The following is a 22,253-nucleotide window of genomic DNA, read 5'->3' as shown; positions in this document are numbered from 1 at the left end:
CGCGAACAGAGGAATGAACCGAGACAGCTGTCCGCCAGGACGCAGGACACACCCCGGACATGAACCTCACGGTTAGCCAAATCCCGAGAATCCAACAAACGAGCCACTCTAAGGAACCAATCCAAAAGGTCAACACCTAAGAGAAACCCTGTGGTTCCGGCAAGAACCGCCAGAGAACAGTCCAAACGGAGCTGAATGGTAGAGCACCAAGTGACCCAAACCCTCCGAAGCACAAACCAGACAGCCACGAACTCCCGAACCGTGCTGTGAACCTGACGGACGGACAGACCCCCACCATCCCCGGCCGACCTAGTGAGCACTGGTCACAAAGCCCCAGCCGAGAGATGACCCGTCCGTGAACACATCGAGTGAAAGCTCGGGGAGGTGCCAAGGCACGGAACCCCAAAAACCCCAAAGAGGAAGCTGGTGACACAGCACCAACACAAGATCCCCGGAGTAACGAACCCAACGATTGCAAGAGAGGCGGAAGGGGAGTCTCCGAAGGAACCAAACAGATGCCGAAGCCAAACCAGACCCCGCGGGCAGACCAGCACGTCGAAGTTCAGACTCCCGCACAACTGCTCAAGCAACTGCTGAGCAACCCGGGACCACCTCATGAACAGCTGAAGGCGGGACCACAGCCGCAGCAACACTTCTGGAAGGAAAGACAAGGAGCGGCCCAAGAGTCCTAAACAAGGCCCAGCCAGGTCCGAACCCGGGACGGTAACAGATGGAATGGCCTCCAGATCACCAGGAAACCAAACCCGGCGATCTGGAAAGAACCACACCCCTGGCGAGCAGACAAGTGGACCGTCTGGGAGCCCACACCAGCCAGTCTTCGAGATAGGTCGGACACCGAATCCCAAGCAGACTCAGACAGGGCATCAAGATCTGGTAAAGACGCAAAAATACACTAAGTGCCAATTACAAAATAGGCAAGGCAACAAAAGCGGCAAGCCTGAAGTCCCACCACCAACTGTGCTAGTCCCGGAAAACTGGAGAGGAACGTGCCAAGAATTAACCTGGAGGTCCAGGGCCACCATCCAGGCACCCGGCCCCAACAGAAGCCGGACAGGAGACAACAGTCCTCCGATGAGGGCATAGAATCCAGGGCGCAGACTGAAGAAGTCCAGAAGAACCGCAGATTCGACAGGCCCATGTCTGCAAAGAGCAGACGGGAACCCCAGAAGAATGGGGCGGAACGACTACGTCCAATGCACCCACTAAGATGACATGACGAAGCGCAGGGGAAGAAGCCCACCCCGCTAGCCCCAAACCCCCCAAAATGGAAGAAGTCATCCACCCACGCCACCATAGGCCGGAAGACAACCAAAAGCGCCCACTAACTGCGGGACCATGCGTCCCATCAACAGAGAAGGGAACAGAGCCCCTTCTGAAAGAAAAAGTATATATACAAGAGTTGTTACATTCTTGTACAGCCACTAGTACGCGTAGCGTTTCGGGCAGGTCCCTGGAATACGATCCCCTGCCGCGAAGAATCGTTTTTTCATCCAAGTACACACTTTACTGTTGCGTTAAACAGAGGCTACAGAGGCCCAGTAAATCCTCCCCGGCCAGGATACGAACCCATGACATAGCGCTCGCGGAACGCCAGGCGAGTGTCTTACCACTACACCACGGAGACTATACACATCATTATATAGTCTCACATCGAGACTATAGTCCACGGAGACTATACATACACATATATACACATCATGCACATACACATATATATACATATACACATACACACATGTTATACACACGTGCGTATGCACATACACATGTACACACACACATACACGTGAAGAGAAAATTACAAGCCGCCGACCAGTGGGCAGAGAGCACCATGCCGGCCAGGCGAAGAAGGCACAAAACTGCATCAAAAGGCCCACCTCGACAACAAAACCTCAAAGTCCCAGCACGACCACAACACGTGCCAAGACCCAAAAAGATCAGTCTGCAAGCCAGGAAGACCCCAGAACTCCAGAAGGCAGAACCGGGTCACACACGAGGAAACAAAGCCCCCTGAACCCACAAAGGGGGGCCCAAGAGGAAGAAACCTCCGGAATGAAACCAAAGAACCCAAAGGAACCTGGAATCGAACCAGGGGAAGCCCAAACCACTACATTTGCTGGCGGAGATGCACCACAGAAGGCAGGGCACAGCCCCCAGACAGAAACCCTCAGGGAAATGGTCAAAACAGACCGAAAACCGAGGGACAAGGTGTGGGAGCGAGCATAACAGTCAGGGACACAGCCCAAACCCAAGGGCCCAGACCCAAAACAGACAAAATGGAAAACCCAGTGTAAAATCAACACTCAAACGCTCCAGAGGAACAGGAAACGGGCAGAAAACCCCAGAAAAGCAAAGAGACGACAACAAGAGAATAAAATCCCTGAAAAAGGGTGAAAACTCACCCCAGATGCTCGCTCGCACACCCAGGCCCATGTAAACAAAACGCAACGCCGCCCTGGTGGCCACACCGGGAAACCGTCAGAAGAAAATGGCCACCAGAACAGAGGGCTGTGACTGACGCAAAAGATACGAAAACATGCCAACAAAAGTGGGAAGCAAGCAGACTGGAATGGGGAAAAACTCCGCCGAAAAGCAGAAAACCCAGGCAGGGGCTAACCGCCCCTGAACTGCTAGCAGGCATCCCCCACAGCCCCGGGAACCAGCAACATTAGCCCCGGGGCAGAGCCGTCCTCCAAGCCCTCCGCCCTTAAAGGAAAGGAAGAGTCCATGGGAAAGGCAGCAAGAAAGGGTCGCTGGTAAGACCCAGAGGCCTTGGAAGGAGGAACAGGCTCGAAAACCTCTGTCCCCAACCTGAACGGGGCAGCCCCCGAAAACCGCCCGAGTCTAAGCCCCAACTAAACACCGCCCCGACCCCGAAACCCGCAGACAGTTCGGAGCTGGGAACAGGGAGGGAAAGGGGCGAACAGCACCTAACCAAAACGGGGTGGCCTCGGGGCATCCGAGTGAGAAACCAACCTAGCGTGCTGCAGCAACCTAACCTAGCTTGCAACACGGACGCCGCCTGTACTCTGAACAGTAATAACATCAGGAGAGTAATAGAGAACAAGCAGAGAATCTCTCTTGCAAGACTCCGGGTCAAGGTGTCAGTGACCCAACAGGCAACATGACGGAGATAAAAGTGGCAACTGTCACCCGGAGACAAGGGCACAGCAACCAACAATCTCGTACAAGACGGGTTGGAACCCGAAAGACACATTCAATGGTCCACGGAGCCCAGACAGGGGTTTCTAGGGTCCGTAGGCTGACTGTTACGGGAAGCCCGGGCAAGGTGTTGCTAACCGGTTAAGAAACCCAAAAATAACAAGAGGGTAGAGGATAGCATTGAAAACTCCTGCGACGTGTACAATCACGGGGGTCTAGCAGAGGGCCACCAAACACTACCAGTGGAACTATGGCCACACCAGGCATGAAAATAAAAACAAAAGAAAAACCCCGCAAAAGTACACCGTCTCCAGAGGCAACAGGAACTGGTCGCTGCTTAGGTGGCAGGTTGCGCAACACCTTGACGCCCTAACCCGCACATTACCAGTCCCTACCCTGGGCTAAACAAGGGCCCAAAGCCCCAGCTGGCCCCAAGGGCGAGGCAAATGCCGAGCAGCAAGAACCTCTACGGGAATGGTTCCCGAATGCCCCAGGGAAGATAACCCTGTTACGCAGGGGCAGTACTCACAGGGCGCTTAGGGAAATAAGCCACTAAGCGCATGCAGCCCCGGCACTGATGAGGTACTCTTGGCCACTGCACAACACAACACACAGCAACGAACGCCACACAAGGCCAACACCGCCTAGGAAACTGAGGCCAGAGAAGCGTCTATCCCGGTTGACATTAGCTTACGAACTGAAGCTAGGCAGCCGGCACGGTAGGTCTGGGGCTCCCCCCTTCCCCCTCTCGGGGCGGGAAGGGCTGCGCAGACGATCGGCGCGGCAGTAAAGTGTGATGTTTGCTTGTTTGCTTGATTCCTTGGGATTGTAGGGAGTTTCTACCTCTCTGTTCGGTTTTTTGTTTTAGTTTCTTACCATGTGGGGTTTGTTTTGTTATGCCTACCTTTCTGGGTGCCTAACCCCGGTCGATGGCAGATAAGGAAAACCCCAGCCACAAGGGGGTTTTCCAGGGCCATTGCTCCCTGAAACCTCTCTGAAGGGACCGGGTTCTGGCACAGGTCTCTGGTAGGTCTGAACTCCTTAGCTAATGTCCCGGTCTAATATAACATACATTAGCCTGATAAGCTCCAGGGAGCCTCCGGGGCTCACCCAGAAAATGGCGTTTCATTACATTCAACGCTGTTTTTTTACAAACACACTTTGGAACTGTTCATTTAGCATTTGCACACATTTCTTTTTCATTCTCAGTAATCCTGTGTGTATTTAAATTTCATTACCATTTATCTGTACTGAGAGAGAATAAAAGGAAAACAGCTTCTTATAATCCTTGAGATTACTATTTTCTTACCAGTAAATCCATTTTCCTTCGCTCCTGGTTTAGCTAAGATCTTAATAACCACATTGCCAGATTTGTCACTGGAGATTGGACCATCATGTTTCACAGCTTCGCTACATCCAGACACTGCCTGAAATTATATAATGAGGTTATGTAGAATGATAACAAATACGTAACAAGTCTCAATTGTGAGTGACAGTGGGAGGCACCCCTTGTGCCCAGCTACCGATACCTCAATACAGTGCAAACAATAGTATGATTATTATTTAACCACTGGGCTGCTCGGCTTCAAAATATGGCAACCCCCCAGTGGGCAGGAAATATATTCTCTGGAAAAAATTATTTTGTTTTTTAAAGTGTCAAAAACCCTTCCCTGTGTAGGGATATGTAAACAAAAAGTCAAAATTGTACTTACTTTGGCTGGTATGGGGTCTGTAAGTTTGCGTGTGACGTCATCATTCCCTAGTTGCCCATGGTATACGCTTCCGGGTCCAGTAGGGCGCCCGGCCCAAGATGCGCGAGTTGCCACGAATATATTTTTGTTCATTTTTTGCGCATAGTTCCAAATACATTTTACTGTATTTGTTTTTTCGTGCCAGTCCTATGTATTATGAACACGTACACTATATTATGGCAGTAGAACATCCGTAATGTTCGAAGACACCGTGTTACGTGCATGACACATGCGTACACATATCCTGCACATATTTCCAATGTATCATGCTAATTTATTTATATTTAGAATCTATTTACACACTATACAGTATCACACACTATACACACCATAAACACACTCAGAACTCCGCGAGTGTATGATATACTGCAAAACAGCCAACACGGCATAGTGGAACCTTGCACTCTATGCACCAGGTGCTGATGCATCTTCGCTTTTTTTCTCTTCGGGTAGTGTTCCTGCATACTATACAGGCACGTTTACCCTTCTTCCCATGATGCTGTGCCTGGTATATACTCGAGCATGTGGACACCAAAATTCTCATTACACCTCAGTCTGTCTGGAGCTGCGTGTGGCATTGTTGCTTGCACCCCGCGTGGTGCAACAGAGCCCTCTCTCCCATACTTTACTAGGATTTGTGACCCAACACCAACACTGAATGTCCGTATTGGCGGTCTCCTGCCTAATTTTACCAGGTACATATTGAAGCAGTTGAGCACTGCAATATCTATTAGGTGAAAGAACTTTTTCGTCCACTTCACAGTCTTGCGCACGCACTCCACGGCACCGAGCATCATGTCACATTTATCGACGAGACGCATGTTCACGTTGTAGTCTATGACACAGTCTGGTATATAAATGGGGAAGCGCATTTTAAAGTGGACTTTGCCACTGTCCAACATGGGACCGGTGTGAATCATAGTCAGCATATTCACCTCGCATCTGTCCCTCCACCGCACTGACAGCATATTGTCACACTTGTGCAGCTGACAGTCACCCACTGCTATATCTATGACAAACACTGGCATTTCCTTCCTGTGGGCCTTCACAGTGCCACATATGCCAGTATTGTGGACAAGGATGTACCTGGTCAACAAGAGGCTGGTGTAATAGTTGTTGGTAAACAGTATATGCCCCTAGTTCAGCAAAGGTTCTATCAGGGTTTTTATGACACTGCCGGAGAACCCGTGTGGATCTTGAGCTGGTATGTCGACGTCTGTACCAGAATACAGAATCATGTCCATGACGATACCAGTCTCACAGTCGCACAGCACGAAAAACTTGAGTCCAAAACGGTGGCGCTTTGATGGGATGTACTGCTTGAATGCCAGTCGCCCCTTGAACAGTACTAGCGATTCGTCGATTACCACATTCTGTCCAGGTACAAAATAATCACAGAACTTGCCTCTTATGTCACTGAACACCTTCCGTACCTTCCACAGCCTGTCGTGTCTGTCCTCATTTGCATTATTCTCGAAATGCAGGCACCTGAGAATCAACAGGAACCTATCACGTGACATATATCGGTTGAACCCAGGCGATGGAACAAGGCTGTCTTTGCTCCAATAATCCTGATCCTGGACAACGGTTTTCTCGGGGTGCTTCATCATCATGCTGAATGCAAGAAACCGGTACATTTCTTCAATTGTGGTATCCTTCCATCGTGTGAGGCGTGAGGCAGGTAAAATGCCGGCGTCTATGAGGTTGTGAGCGTATCGGTTTGTCTCAGTCACAAGATGGGTCATGAATTCGTTGTCGAAATACACCAGGAAATAGTCTATTTCTGCCATATCATCACCTGTATACAGGAATAATGGTGTAACACCAACATCAGTAGCATTAAACGTTGGTATTTGTGGCACAAATGTGACACAATCCTCCCACACAAGTTCACCCGGGGGTTTGGTTTTGGTGCAAACACCACGGCCACCACCACCACGAGCACCAAAAACATGACTACATCTGCATCATCTACATCCATCTGGTGCTGGAGCTGCGAGAGGATATGGTAGGAGATATGGCTGATCTATGTATCGTAGGCCTACCACGAACACCTGATGTAAAGGGGCCACTGTCGTCATTGTCCTGTTGCTGAAAGACACGCTGCCGCCTGCCGCAACGTGTTGCTGAGGCAGCAAAATCCCGCCTGGTAACACCCTCGCTGTTCGTACTCGGGTCGTCCACACTACTTGTATTGGAGCCTATGTCACTGAAGTCCAAGAAAGGTTCATTGCATGTACTATCACTGAGTAAACTTGCATCTGGGGACATACATGGTGGTGGTGATGATAACGGAGTTGACCCAAGGCGGCGAGACACGTGTACCGTACACGCTAACGACATCATCCACCTCAGTCTCTCCCTCACTCGCATCAGTCCTGTGTAAGGTAATTCTCTGGATCATAGTCGAAGTCATCATCCATAGCACCGTCATCATACAAAATGTCGCGTATCTCCTACTCAGAGAGTCATTTTCCCCATGACCGCAGGTGACCATGGAGTGGGAGCTCGTAAATGATGCATCAGACATGGTTGCTGCTTTGAAACAGAGGCTCCCCACGGCCGCGGGAAATGTTGGGATTTTTTTCAAGATGGCGGATGATCACTGGGGGCCCCACGGCATCCATTTCGTAACCGCATCCCCACACACCAGTTTTGAATGGAACGTGAAAAATAAAACCAGCATTGACTGTAATGAAACACCATATTCTAGGTGAGACCCGGAGGCTCCCCGGAGCTTATCCAGGCTGATATGCTAATGTCAGACTTTGGCATCAGTCATGTGTATAGAGTTCTGTGGGCCTACTGGGGACCATGAGCCAGAACCTGGCCCCCTCAGAGAGGCATGGGGAGTAATGGCCTATAGAAACCCCCGTGTGGTTGGAAGCATTCTATGTCTGCCGTCGACCGGGTCAGGCACCCAGAAAGGTATCCCAAAACAAACCCCTATTCTGGTAAAAATTGCTCCCAAAAGCCTGGGTCAAACAGGACTCTGTTCGACTGCCAAAATCCCCATGCCGGAATGTCAGCCCAGGACATGTTGCCAAAGACGGCAGCAAAAGCAGCGAACTTACGAACGTCATGGGCACGGGGATAGACTGCAGGCTGGCTAGCCTTAACTACTCTGCAGACGACCTGGGAGACCCACACACCCGTGAACAGGGAAGAAGGGAAACCGGATCAACCCAAAACGCATCCGAAAACACAGAAGCCGTGGCGCGCAAATAACGGCGAAGAACCGCAACTGGACACAAAAGACGATGCACCCCCGGCCTGACCAACCAAGCATCAACAACCCAGGGACCCCTCTGGAAAGCAGCAGTCTTATTCTTTTCCAGAAAAGAAGGAGACGGCTGCAAACGAACAAAATCATCACGAAGACCAAAGGAGCAGAAACCCTCGTGCCGGAGAAGAGCATGAAGCTCCCCAATCCAATCCCCATAGGCCAATGCCAATAGAAAAAGAGCCTTGGAGAAACTATCCTGAATGGAAGGGACCACAACAAACCGAGGAGAAGAAAGAAAAGAGAGCACTCTGTCCAAAGACCAGGACGGCTCAGGTGGCGCATGAGCAGGCCGGAGGTGAAACAACATACGAGACAGCTTGCGAAACTGTGCAGAAGTAACATCAATACCGAAAGCAAGCTGAAACGCCTCCGCCAGCGCCGCACGATACGAGGCAACAGTGTTAGTCATAAGGTGACGGTCCTGGAACAACCAAGAGAGAAAGGAAAACAACACCCGAACAGAAAGCGAAGCACAACGACAAAGACGTAAAAAGAACCGGAAGAACCACCAGGAGACCTCATATTGCTGCCGAGACGAAGCCCTCAGGTGGGACACCAACAAAGAACCTACCTGATCACCATAGAGATGATGATAAACCCATGTCAAAAAGACCATACGCGAAGACTTGAGGAGAAGATCGAACCAGCCATGTGATGCACTGGGCCGATCTGTTGGAAGAGGCGGAGCCGCGGGAAAACCTCCGGGTTCGGACACCGGGCAAGCAGTGCCTGAAACCTCAGCTGGGCCGGCAGGCCACCATGGGGCCAAGAGGACTACTCTCTCCTGGTAGATCTCCAAGTGATTCAGGACCTGGAGCAACAGCTGAACCGGGGGGAAAGAGGAACAGGAACCCCCACCTCGACCAGTCCTGCCGAAAGGCAACGACCCCGACGACCTTGCAATCAGGGAAGGGCACAATATACTGGGGGAAGTGTCGCGACCACGCCAATGCGAAGAGGTCCACCTCGAGGCGCCCGAACGTCTGGCAGAGCCAACGGAAGGAGTCGGCATTGACTGTCCATTCCGTGGATAGGGGGAACGAAACGCGACAGGCCGTTGGCCAAAACATTGGACACTCCCCGCACATGAACAGCCAGGAGAGCCAAACCCAAATAATGCAGCAGACGAGTTCTGCTGAGTTCGAAGCGACCGGCGTCAAAGAGCCAAGGACCGCATCGAACCCCCCCTTGGTTCAGGCAATGAACCACCGGGGAGCAGTCCGAATGGAGCCGGATCGTCGATCCGCAGGCGACCCGAACCCTCCGAAGTGCAAACCACACCGCCGCGAACTCCCACATCGTGCTGTGGGCTCGAAAGGAAGGACGGCCCACACCGCCCCTGGCTGGCCTGGTGAGCACTGGTCACAAAGTCCCAGCCGAAAGACGAAGTGTCCGTGAACACATCAAGCATGGGCTCGGGTAGGCGCCAAGGCACTGAACCCCAAAAAACCTGAAGAGGAAGCCCGGGACCCAGAAGCCAATGCAAGACCCCTGGGGGTCGAACCCGGCGATCGCGAGAAAGGCGGAAGCGACGTCCCTGAAGGAACCAGAACAGCTGACGAAGCCAAACCCGACCCGGCGGGTAGACCATCATCGTGAAGTTCAGGCTCCTGCACAAACCCTCGAGCAACCGCTGAGTGACCCGGGAGCCCCCCAGAAACAAGCTCAGGTGGGACCGCAGCCGGAGGAGAGACTCCGGAGGAAGAGACAAGGAAGCGGTCCAAGAGTCCCACACAAGACCCAGCCATGACCAAACCTGGGAGGGAACCAGATGGGACTTCCTCCAGTTCACTAAGAACTCGAACCCGACGAGATGGGAAAGCACCAAATCCCTGGCTAGCAGACAACTGGACCGGCTGGGCACCCAAATCAGCCAGTCATCGAGGTAGGCCAACACCCGGACACCTAACAGACGCAGACAGGCCATGACGACCCACGTAAGTCACTTGAACACATCATCCAAGAACCCAGCTCTAACAGGAGCCGAACTTGAGACAGCGTAATCATCCAAAAGGAGGGGCAATGAACCCAGGGGTTCAGACGGGACAAGTCCAGAATGAACCTCAGGTCCGCACAGTCCCATTTCGGCATTGGAAACAGATGGGAAACACATCTGAGGGACGACGTCGTTTTGATGACGCCAAAGTGAACCCACTCCAAGACGACATGACGGAGCGCAGGAGATAAGGCTTGCCCCAATAGCCCTGAACCCCTCGCAGGAGGAGACGGCCACCCAACGCCACCACAGGGCGAAGGAAATGACCCGAAACGCCCACAAATTGTGGGACCAAGGGTGAGCGAACAGCGCAAACCTCCCCCCCATCGCCCCGTCAATGGGGCGAACCGCGAAAGGGCCGGCGGCATCCCTTACGAGAACCAGAACCTCGCACAGAGCGAGCACTGTGCTGACCAGACGAAGGTGGGTCTGTAGGCAGAGCCGAACCCGAAACTGGCTCCTGTGGCGAGCCACGACGAGTGGGACCTTGAGCCCTGGCACGACCTCCCCAGAAAGGCCCTCCCCCCCGGGACCCCAGGAGAACGAACAAGTCAGACATAGGATGGCAACTGGCTGAAGCAGCCTGAATATACTGCACCATGGCCAAATGAGCAAAAAGCAAAGGACAAAAAGGCAAAGACATCCTAGGAGCCAGGGCCCAGGCCGATTCCAAGGAGGAGACAAGCACCACCTGCCGACACGCGAGCCAGGAAGCGTAGAACAGGGGAAACCGCATCCTGCAAGATCAGCACAAACAGCTTCAACAAGGCAGACGACGCGCTCACCGCCGAGCCCAAGGCACCGGACCCTGGAACGGTCCCGAGCACCCGGATGGTGCGGATATTACCTCAAACTCGGAAGACTTTGAAAGAGAAATTGACAATATGCCTATGCACTCAGCTCCTGGGCCTGACTCATGGAATTCAATATTCATAAAGAAATGTAAAGTGCCAGTAGCGAGAGCACTCAGCGTAATATGGAGAAAGAGCCTGGATACAGGGGAGATACCAGCAGCACTTAAATCTGCAGATATAGCTCCGTTGCACAAGGGGGAGAGTAAAGCCTTGGCAAAAAATTATAGGCCAGTTGCACTAACATCACACATAATAAGTGTTTGAAAGAGTGATTAGGAATCAAATTTCTAGTTTTATGGAAAACAATGAATTGCACAATCCAGGACAACATGGATTTAGAGCGGGAAGATCCTGTCTGTCACAGTTACTCAACCACTATGACAAAATCACAGAAGCCCTAGAAGAAAAGCAAAATGCAGATGCTGTATACACAGACTTTGCAAAGGCATTCGACAAATGTGACCATGGGGTGATAGCTCACAAAATGAGGTCAATGGGAATAACTGGAAAAGTAGGACGCTGGATACTCAATTTCCTGTCAAACAGAACACAAAGAGTAACAGTCAATCAGATAAAATTGAGTCCAAGCGATGTTAAAAGCTCTGTACCTCAAGGTACAGTCCTTGCACCGCTACTGTTCCTTATTCTCATATCTGATATAGACAAAAATACACGTCACAGCTTCGTGTCGTCCTTTGCAGATGACACAAAAATCAGCATGAAAATTACCTCTGCTGAAGACATTGAAAAACTACAAGCATATGTCAACAAAGTTTTCGATTGGGCAGCAGAAAATAACATGATGTTTAACAGTGATAAATTTCAGGTACTCAGGTACGACAAAAATGAGGATCTGAAACATAATACAAGGTACAAAACACAATCGAATCTTCCCATAGTAGAAAAACAGCATGTCAAGGATTTGGGAATAATGATGTCCGACGATCTAACGTTTAGGGAGCATAACCAAGCAAATATCGTGTCAGCCAGAAAAATGATCGGATGGATTACGAGAACTTTCAAATCCAGGGATCCCATCACAATGGTTGTACTCTTCAAGTCACTTGTGTTGTCCCATCTCGAGTACTGCTCAGTACTCACTTCCCCCTTCAGAGCAGGAGAGATTGCTGAAATAGAGGGAATGCAGAGAACATATACGGCACGCATAGACGAGATAAAACACCTAAATTATTGGGATCGTCTCAAAGCTCTCCAAATGTACTCTCTAGAAAGGAGACGAGAGAGATACCAAATAATATACACATGGAAAATACTGGAGAGCCAGGTCCCAAATCTATACAGTAAAATAACAATGTACTGGAGTGAACGATATGGAAGAAAATGCAAGACTGAACCAGTGAAGAGCAGAGGTGCCATAGGCACAATCAGAGAGCACTGTATAAACATCAGAGGTTCGCGGTTGTTCAACGTCCTTCCAGCGACTATAAGAAACCTTGCCGGAACAACCGTGGACATCTTCAAGAGAAATCTGGACTGTTTTCTAAGAGAAGTTCTGGATCAGCCGGGCTGTGGTGGGTATGTGGCCCTGCGGGCCGCTCCAAGCAACAGCCTGGTGGACCAAACTCTCACAAGTCAAGCCTGGCCTCGGGCCGGGCTTGGGGAGTAGAAGAACTCCCAGAACCCCATCAAGCAGGTATCAAGCAGGTACCCCCACATCCCCTCCAAGCCAGTCCAAAGATAGCTCAAGGAGGGAAAAGAAGCACACAGCCGAAACCAAGAGGCCCCAGGCACACAAGTCCTCGGCCACCAGCGCAGCGGACAGAGAGGGAACCTGCACATGGAGCTGTTCAATGCCAACATCCCGTGGAAGGGCAGGAGCAAACAAGCACTCATTGAGGTGCTCAAGGTGGCCCTCCCAGGAAAACCTGAACCACCGTCAAGACCTCGGGCCACTCAAGCGTGCAGGAGTGACAGAAAGAATGCCAAGCCTCCAATGTAAATACAAGACAGTCTGCCAGCCAGGAAGACTCCGGAATCTCATAACGGACCCAGAAAGAGAACGAATTCCCAAACCTGAAAGACGACAGATCCATCACCGAGGCGTAATCCGGGGTCATGCAGGAAGTAAGACGCCAGTACTGCCCGCACCGCAGACGGTTGGATGTGGGAAGTCGAAAACCTCCAGAAAGACGGAACCAACCCACCCGAGGGAACACGGAACCGAAACCGGGAAGGGGCAGACGCCAAATCCAACTTGAACACAGAGGGGGGGGGGGGAAAGAACCCTACTCCTTGTAACAATAAGCCCTGCTCCGAGGGTAGAAAAACCCAGGCGGGATCCAGCGGAGCCCAAGGCCCCCAAGTCAGCCCCTCCCCAGTCCCAAGATCCCCCTCCTCGGGACCCGGGGCCAAGTCATTCCCCAGAGCACCGGCCCATAAAGAAAAAGCCGGTGCAGCTGAGTAACCCAAACAGAAGGGGGTCCACTGGTCAGACCCAGATGCTTCGGCAGGGAGATAGGACTCGAATGCCTCCGTCGCCACACCGGAAGGGGCATCCCCAGAGACCGCCCGAGACTCAAGACCATCTAAACCCTGTCCCGATCCCAAGCTTTCACCCCATCTGGTGAAAGCCAGATTCCTGAGCCTACTGGGCTCTATCATATCTACATTTGAAACTGTGTATGGAGTCAGCCTCAACCACATCACTTCCAAATGCATCCCATTTATTAACTACTCTGACACTGAAAAAAATCTTTCTAACATCTCTGTGGCTCATCTGGGTACAGTATTAAGTTTCCACCTGTGTCCCCTTGTTCGAGTCCCACCCTTGCTAAAGAGTTTGTCTTTGTCCACCCTGTCAATTCCCCTGAGAATTTTGTAGATGGTTTTCATGTCTCCCCTTACCCTTCTGTTTTCCAGGGATGTGAGGTTCAGCTCCTTTAGCCTTTCCTCGTAGCTCATTCCTCTCAGTTCCGGGACGAGCCTGGTGGCATACCGCTGAATCTTCTCTAACTTTGTCTTGTGTTTAACTAGGTATGGACTCCAGGCTGGAGCTGCATACTCCAGGATTGGTCTTACATAAGTGGTATACAGGGTCCTGAACGATTCCTTACACAAGTTTTTAAAGTGTACTAGGAGTAATTCATCTTCTAGTATTAACCCCCAATTGTGAAGTTTGGGAAGGTTTAATTCTTGAATAATAATTATTCTTACAGTTCATTAATATTCAACAAATAATTCTTGATGATTACATTATCCACAGGCACTGGTATCTCAGTCCTTTTTATTACACTAGTTATCTGTTTCCCTTTTCAGTAAAAATAGGGTGGTCCTTCGAGTAATTCAATTTAGTCAATTAAATATCATTATATTAAGAGTTAGCTTTCCTTCACTACAACCAGGAACCCGAATCCGGTGAGCCAAGAAAGAACTAATTCCCCGGTGAGCAGACACACGGACCGGTTGGGAGCCCAAACAGCCAGTCGTCGAGGGAGGCGAGAACCCGAACACCTAACAGACACAGGTGGGCCACCATGACCCGAGGAAGGCATGTAAAAACGCGAGGCACCAGACACAATCCAAATGGAAGGCAATGAAGGCAGTAACCGGGACGCCCTCACAACCAAACCGATCTAGTTCCTGAAACCGGGATGAATCGGGACGAGCCAATATGCGTCCTAGAAGTCCAGGGACACCATCCAAGCGCCCGGCTTAAACAGAAGACGGACCTGGGACAGAGTAGTCATTCAAAAGGAGGGGCAAGAAACCCACGGGTCCAGATGGGAATTGTCCCGAATGAACCGGAGGTTCGCTCAGTCCCGTGTCGGTGCCGGAAACAGGAAGGAACCCACCGGAGAATGAGGTTGATTCGACCACACCCAAGCGAATCCGAAAAGGTGCAAAGACATGCTACTAAGTGGCTCCCAGAACTGAAGGGCAAGAGCTACAAGGAGAGGTTAGAGGCATTAAATATGCCAAAACTAGAAGACAGAAGAAAAAGAGGTGATATGATCACTACATACAAAATAGTAAGAGGAATTGATAAAATCGATAGGGAAGATTTCCTGAGACCTGGAACTTTAAGAACAAGAGGTCATAGATATAAACTAGCTAAACACAGATGCCGAAGAAATATAAGAAAATTCACTTTCACATACAGAGTGGTAGACGGTTGGAACAAGTTAGGGGAGAAGGTGGTGGAGGCCAAGACCGTCAGTAGTTTCAAAGCGTTATATGACAGAGAGTGCTGGGAAGACGGGACACCACGAGCGTAGCTCTCATCCTGTAACTACACTTTGGTAATTACACTTAGGTAATTACACTAAATCTATTAAACTCCGAGAAGACTCGACAGAACACAGGAGAAGAGGCCCGCCCCGCCAGCCCCAACCCCTTAAAGGAGGAGGAGCTACCCAACGCCACCGCAGGCCGCATGAAACAACCCGAAGGTCCACAAATTGTGGGACCAGATGCGAGCCTTCCCCCATCGCCACGTCAATGGGACGAACGGCGAAAGGGCCGACGCACCTAACGAGAACCTAAACAACGTACAGGGAAATCCCCCCCCCCCACCGACAGAGGGAAGTTGAAAACCGTTCCGGAAGGACGGAACTGAGGAACACGCGGGATCACGGAACGGAACCCCGGGAGGGGTAGATATCAAGTCTAATCGTATGAGGAGGGAGCGAAGAGAACCCCCCCTCTCCTTGTAACACCAAGCCCCACTCCGAGAGTACAAAAACCCCGGCGGGGTCAACGGGGCCTAAGGCCCCCCCTCCCAAGGCAACCCCTCTCCCACCCTGGGAACCTCACGCCGAGGACCCAGAGTCGAGCCATCCCCCCAAAGCCCCGACCTCACAAGAAAAAGCCAGGGCAGCCGAAAAACACTAAGGAAGGGGGTCCACTGGTCAAATCCATACACATCAGCGAGAGGAACAGGCTCGAATGCCTCCACCGCCACGTCGGAAGGGAACACCCTCGAAACCGCCAGAGTCTTAGCACTTTCGCGCAGCGGTGGCGCCAGACATCATTACCAAGTTTTCTCTCGTGTCCGCATAAGTGACTCCAGCTGGAGTCTCAAGAAAAAATATTTGTATAAATTCCAATTTCTATCCGATCTACTTGGGGATAGTTTACAAATGTTCGCCATGAAATTTACGTTTTCTCTAATAGCCGAAGAGCTTATTTGGGAGAACGGCATGGCATTGAATCATCGTGGTAAAACAACAATTGTATTATTGACACAACGAGTATAATCGACGTAGTTTTTTATTTGTTGCCGGTCGAACGCATCCTTATGTGACATTTTATACTTATGTTCTTCTAGAACATTCAATTGCGAACACATTGGTACAAAAATGAAATATGTACATCGAAAATTAACGTCAGGACAGTGAATTGAATATACACTTTTCAATGCGGATTTCACCGATATGCCGCCCCGGGTAACACTTTGGCCACTTCCCATACTCTTGTGGGTGGGCTGCGACATTGATTCTATATTTATATGCATATGTCCGCGTAGGGAATTTTATTGCAATTTCAGTGATACCACAATTAACGCTGTAGGACAAGTGTGGAGTTGACAACCCTGAAAATAGTAGAAACATTTCGTTATTGTTGGGCGCTCACGGCGAGTAATCGACGTAGTTTTTTATTTGGTGCTGATTTAACTCATGTTTTGGTGACATTTTATACTTATGTTCTTCTAGAACATTCTATTGCGAACACATTGGTACAAAAATGAAATACGTACATCGAAAATTAACGTTGGGACAGTGACAAGAGACTAAGTGACAAGTGACTATACACTAAGTGTTGCTGCTCGATCGTCTGAAATGCCGCACGCACAAGGGGCAAGTTTTTTTTCACTGCGTCAAGTGCGCGAAAGTGTTAACACCAACTAGACCCCACCCCGCCTCCATACCCACTGATGGGTCGAGGCCGGAAGCCAGGGAGAGGAAAACCGGACACACAACAGAAGAGGGAAGGAAGGGCAGAAGGAACCAAGGCGAAGTGACGCCCACCCCCAAAACTGGGCCCCAAAACTAAAACGGGGCAGTCTCGGGGCATCCGTGGTAGCGATGAACTCAACGCAATGTAGCAAGAGAACCCAGCATGCAACACAGCTGCTGCCTGCACCCTCAGAACATGACCAATAGCAAGGGTGAACTGGAGCATGCACGCACAGGAATGTCATACGACTCAGAGCCATAAGAATCACCGACCCAACAGGCAGCATGGCGGAGGCACAACAAGTGAGTGTCACCCTAAGACAAAGGGACAGAACCACCTTCAAACTTGCACGAAGCGAGAGGGGACTCAAGGGTCACATACATCGAACCATGGAGTCCCCGCAGGGTTTCCCAGGGCCCTTAGCCTTCTTAACACGCTAAGGTAAGCCCAGGGAGGGTACTGAGAACTAGTGCCCAAGTCTACCAAACGAACTTCTAAAAACTGAACCCCTGGGATGTGTCCACTCACGGAGGCCTAGTGGGGGGATACCACCAATACACAGAAGAATAGACACCGACCCCAACAACAGAAAAGGGGAATGGACACGGCAGACCCCCCACCGGCAGGAACAACAAAATCAAAAGAAAAACCCTGCAAGAGGGCAACGTACCCAGGCGGAACATAGCCGGCTGCTATAATAAATGATAACTAGCTGTGCAGTACCCTGTGCCCCTACCAGTGACAAAAACTACCTCCTATCCAGTGGAAAACAAGGGTAATGAAACCCCAGCTGACTCTAAGGGCTGCCAAGTACCAAGCAGTAAAAGACACAGTAGAGGTAGATCCCAAGGTAACTTGTAGAAGGAGGCCCCAAGCCGCAAGACCAGTACTTACTGGGCACCTAGGGAAGGGGAACCCTAGGTGCATGCAGCCTGAGTACCATGGAATATTACTCCTGGCTCACACACCACCTGTAGAGACAGCCAACACCACAAGGCACAGAAATGAGACAAAAGACTGGAGCCAGAGGTACACGACTTCTCCAGAATCGCATCAGCCAAGAACTGCCGGTTGGAGCGCCGGCGCAGGGGGTCTGAGGCTCCCCCTTCCCCCCCTCCCGGGGAGGGAGAGGTTGAGCAGACGGCAGCGCGGCAACGTGATGACGTCATGCTAGTTTGCTAATTTTCATTTAAGGGAGTTCTGTCCACTGGTTCGGCTTTTGGTAGCAATATTTTCACCGGAATAAGGATTTGTTTTGGGGCACCTACCTTTCTGGGTGTCTGATCCGGTCGATGGCAGATATAGAATGCTCCCAACCACATGGGGGTTTCTATACGCCATTACTCCTCGTGCCTCTCTGAGGGGGGGGGCCAGGTACTTGGTCATGGTTTCCGGTACACCGAACTCCGTGCACTTTGACTGATGCCAGAAAGCTAATATATCCATATCAGCCTGGATAGCTCGGGGGAGCCGACGGGGCTCCCCCCAGAAATGGAGGAGAAAGAGAGGTGCTGCACAATTCATTTAAAATTTCAAAGAGGCTATGGAAAGGAAAAAAAAGATACATGGAGAGAATACTGCTGCAGAGAGATATGTTATGTGATGTAAACATAGAAGATGTATAATAAAGGAACTGCACTCAGCATGTTATATTATACTAACAAATATTTTTAACAGTATCGCGCCCCGGGCATGCACTCCACGCGTATGCACGAAGTACCCTTGGAGGTGCAGGTGAGCGCTCGGCGACACTAAATGTGTATACTCGTTTCAGTTTCTCACCTTAATTCTCGTGCTACGTCACTCGTTTTGGTATCATTGTGTTCACAATAGAATTCCCTACAGGTGTGTATATATATATATATATATATATATATATATATATATATATATATATATATATATATATATATATATATATATATATATACATATATATATACATATATATATATATACATATATATATATATATATATATATATATATATATATATATATATATATATATATATATATACATATATATATATATATATATACATATATATATACATATACATATATATATATATATATATATATATATATATATATATATATATATATATATATATATATATGTATATGTATATATATATGTATATATATATATATATATATATATATATATATATATATATACAGGCATACCTCAGAATAAGAGTTTAATCCGTTCCTGGAGACGCCTCGCCTTCCGAAAACTCGCATTCCGAAGTTAATTTCCCCATAAGAAATAAAGGGAAATGAATTAATCCGTTCCTGACTACCCCAAAAACCCCACATCAAACTAAATTTTTAAACCTAATTTACCTAATTCATCTAAATAAACCTACAAAACTGTGTTCCAATTATTACTTACCTTGCTGTCGAGTGCTGTAGGCGTATGGAAGATGGTGAGGAGGGGGGAGGAGGAGAGGAGTACTGTTTGGAAGGGGAGTCCCCTTCCATAATCACATCACATAACTCCATGCCTTGTAACACTATGGATACCACTTCTCTTTCTAAATTTTTCAAACCAGCCCCTGCTTGCCTTAAACTCTTTCTTATCTGCATCACTCGTTGCAGGGGTATTCTTTAGAAAATCTTCGTGCAACACCCTGGCTTTCTCACAAATAATGGCCTCCGAAACACTATCACCCCTCAACTCCTTGTCGTGTATCCAAATTAATAACAACTTTTCCACTTCTTCAAGTATTTGTGGTCTTTGTGCCGTTAATGTTCTTACTCCTTTTGCCACTTTAGCACCCATAATCTTATTTTTCTTCTTAAGTATAGTGCATATTGTTGATGTGGCTTTGTTGTACTGCCTACAAAGTTCAACAACACGTGTACCGTTCTCATGCTTCCGAATGATCTCTTGTTTCTCCTCTATTGTCATCCTCACATGAGCTTTCTGGCCTTTATCCTTACCACTGGCTTTCTTGGGACCCGTGGTGAGATATATAATAACAAATTGTATAGACAAATCACCAAAAATCCAACAAAACACTGAAAATCCGCGAGAAGAATTGATGTGGGGGTAGTCACTGAGCGCGAGACAATAATAAACTGAGGGGCGGAGGGGCGACGAACGCGCTAGGTCGGCTGTACGCGTATCAACAAACTCGCGTCCAAACTCGCCTCCCGAAGTAACCCTCGCCTTCTGAGACAAATTTTTGGAGTAAATACACCTCGCCTTCCGAAAACCTCGCATACAGGGACAATCGCATTCCGAGGTACCACTGTATATATATATATATATATATATATATATATATATATATATATATATGTATGTATATATATATATATATATATATATATATATATATATATATATATATATATATATATATATATATATATATATATATATATATATATATGTGTGTGTGTATATCACGAAAATAAACACGTGATTAAGAATGTGACAATGTCAGACCACGGAGGAAAAATGAAACAGGAATTTCCTTAAGTACTTTCGTATATTAAATACATCTTCAGAAGGTCCGAAGGTCCAGGACCTTCTGAAGATGTATTTAATATACGAAAGTACTTAAGGAAATTCCTGTTTCATTTTTCCTCCGTGGTATGACATTGTCATATATATATATATATATGCATATAAGGTCCAACAGCCAAGCTTGACTCCCCACAGCAAAGCCTAAAGTCGGCAAAAGTTACCTGTAAGTGCAAAAAATCAGTAAAATGTGTATACTTGTTTCAGTTTTCTCACCTTAATTCACGTGCTATGTCGTTCGTTTTGGTATCAATGTGTTCGCAATTAAATTTCCTACAGGTGTATATGCATATATTGTCCAAAAGCCCAGTGTGACTCCCCCTTAGCAAAGCCTAAAGTTAGCCATGAACGAGAACCAATTATCACACCTGTACCCTAATGTGTATACTCGTTCAGTTTGATAGCATCAATTTTCGTATTACGTCACTCGTTTTGGTATCAAATTGTTCACAATATAAAGGCAGGTATTTTAAAACTAGTCCCATAATAATAGCGCAATAACTGGAATTTTAACCAATATTTTAATTTTGGATGCTCATCATCACAAAATTATTTATATCTTTCCAGTGTTCTGACAAATTTTTGTGTTAGATCATTCATTTTGTTATCAAATTGTTTGCAATGTAAAGGTGCACATTTTAAAACTAGTCCCATAATAATAGCACAATAAATAGAATTTTAACAAATATTTTAAAATTTTGACCAAAAACGTATTTATAATCTTTCAAGTGTTCTGACATCAAGTTTCGTGTTACATCTTTCATTCTGGTATCAAATTGTGCGCACTTTAAACGAGCTTATTTTGAAACTATCCCAAAGTCGATTGGACAAAAAATTTATTTTATACAAATATTTTTGTATTGGACGTGAGCGCAGTTCAGGGCTAGGACTCGAGAGAAAAAAAGTGGACGTGAGCGGTGTCCAAAGAGATCAATAGTTTTAACACTAGTTTTTCATAATCACAATAAGAGTAATAGTATTATTGTTATTATTATTAATAATTACTATTATTATTATTATTACTGAGATAATCAACTGGAGCTTTGGATTCGAGCCCTCAACCTGGGTACCTAGGTCGAGAGTTCAAATAAATAGTCTCCATGGTGTAGTGGTAAGACAGTCTCCATGGTGTAGTGGTAAGACACTCACCTGGCATTCCACGAGCGCTTTGTCATGGGTTCGTATCCTGGCCGGGGAGGATTTACTGGGCGCAAATCCTTAACTGTAGGCTCTGTTTGACTCAACAGTAAAATGGGTACTTGATTGTAAACACGATTCTTCACGGCGGGGGTCGTATTCCAGGAACTTGCCCGAAACGCTACGTGTATTAGTAGCTGTACAAGAATGTAACAACTCTTGTATATATCTCAAAAAAAAAAAAACTCCACATTGCTCTAACTGATTTTCTTATTGATACATTATGTTAGTGTAATTTCATTGCGTATTATTAATTATTATTATTATTACTGTTATTGTTGCATATTAAAAATCACTGTACTATTCTTGAATCAGTCACAGCAAACTTACTTCATATCTAACTTTCTACTAAGAAAGGAAAACATAATGACAAAGTGCAGAAAGTATATATATATCCCAAAGGTGAAAAGCTCACTAGAGACGATATATAACTGGGGTGAATTCTCTGATGGCTTTATGAAACACTTCTGTGAATAAAAAATGGAAATTTAATATACAATTTAAAGAGTAAAGTATTAACATCTTGTTA

General features: G+C 47.9%; 1 protein-coding gene across 5 annotated transcripts in view; it reads right to left on the bottom strand.

The window, feature by feature from the left end:
* The window catches only part of LOC123745429 (UPF0235 protein C15orf40 homolog), a 37,330-nt gene that overhangs the window by 4,796 nt on the left and 10,281 nt on the right, over nucleotides 1–22,253 (bottom strand). For all 5 annotated transcript variants that reach the window (XM_045725984.2, XM_045725987.2, XM_045725983.2 and 2 more), the window contains one exon: nucleotides 4,493–4,610. In XM_045725984.2, the coding sequence (XP_045581940.1) occupies nucleotides 4,493–4,610 (118 nt within the window). The remainder of the gene's footprint in view (nucleotides 1–4,492; nucleotides 4,611–22,253) is intronic.

The sequence above is a fragment of the Procambarus clarkii genome, chromosome 44 (genome assembly GCF_040958095.1).
Source record: "Procambarus clarkii isolate CNS0578487 chromosome 44, FALCON_Pclarkii_2.0, whole genome shotgun sequence".
Lineage (NCBI taxonomy): Eukaryota > Metazoa > Arthropoda > Malacostraca > Decapoda > Cambaridae > Procambarus > Procambarus clarkii.
Note: the sequence above shows the minus strand (reverse complement) of the source record. Positions and strands in the feature narration are given on the sequence as shown.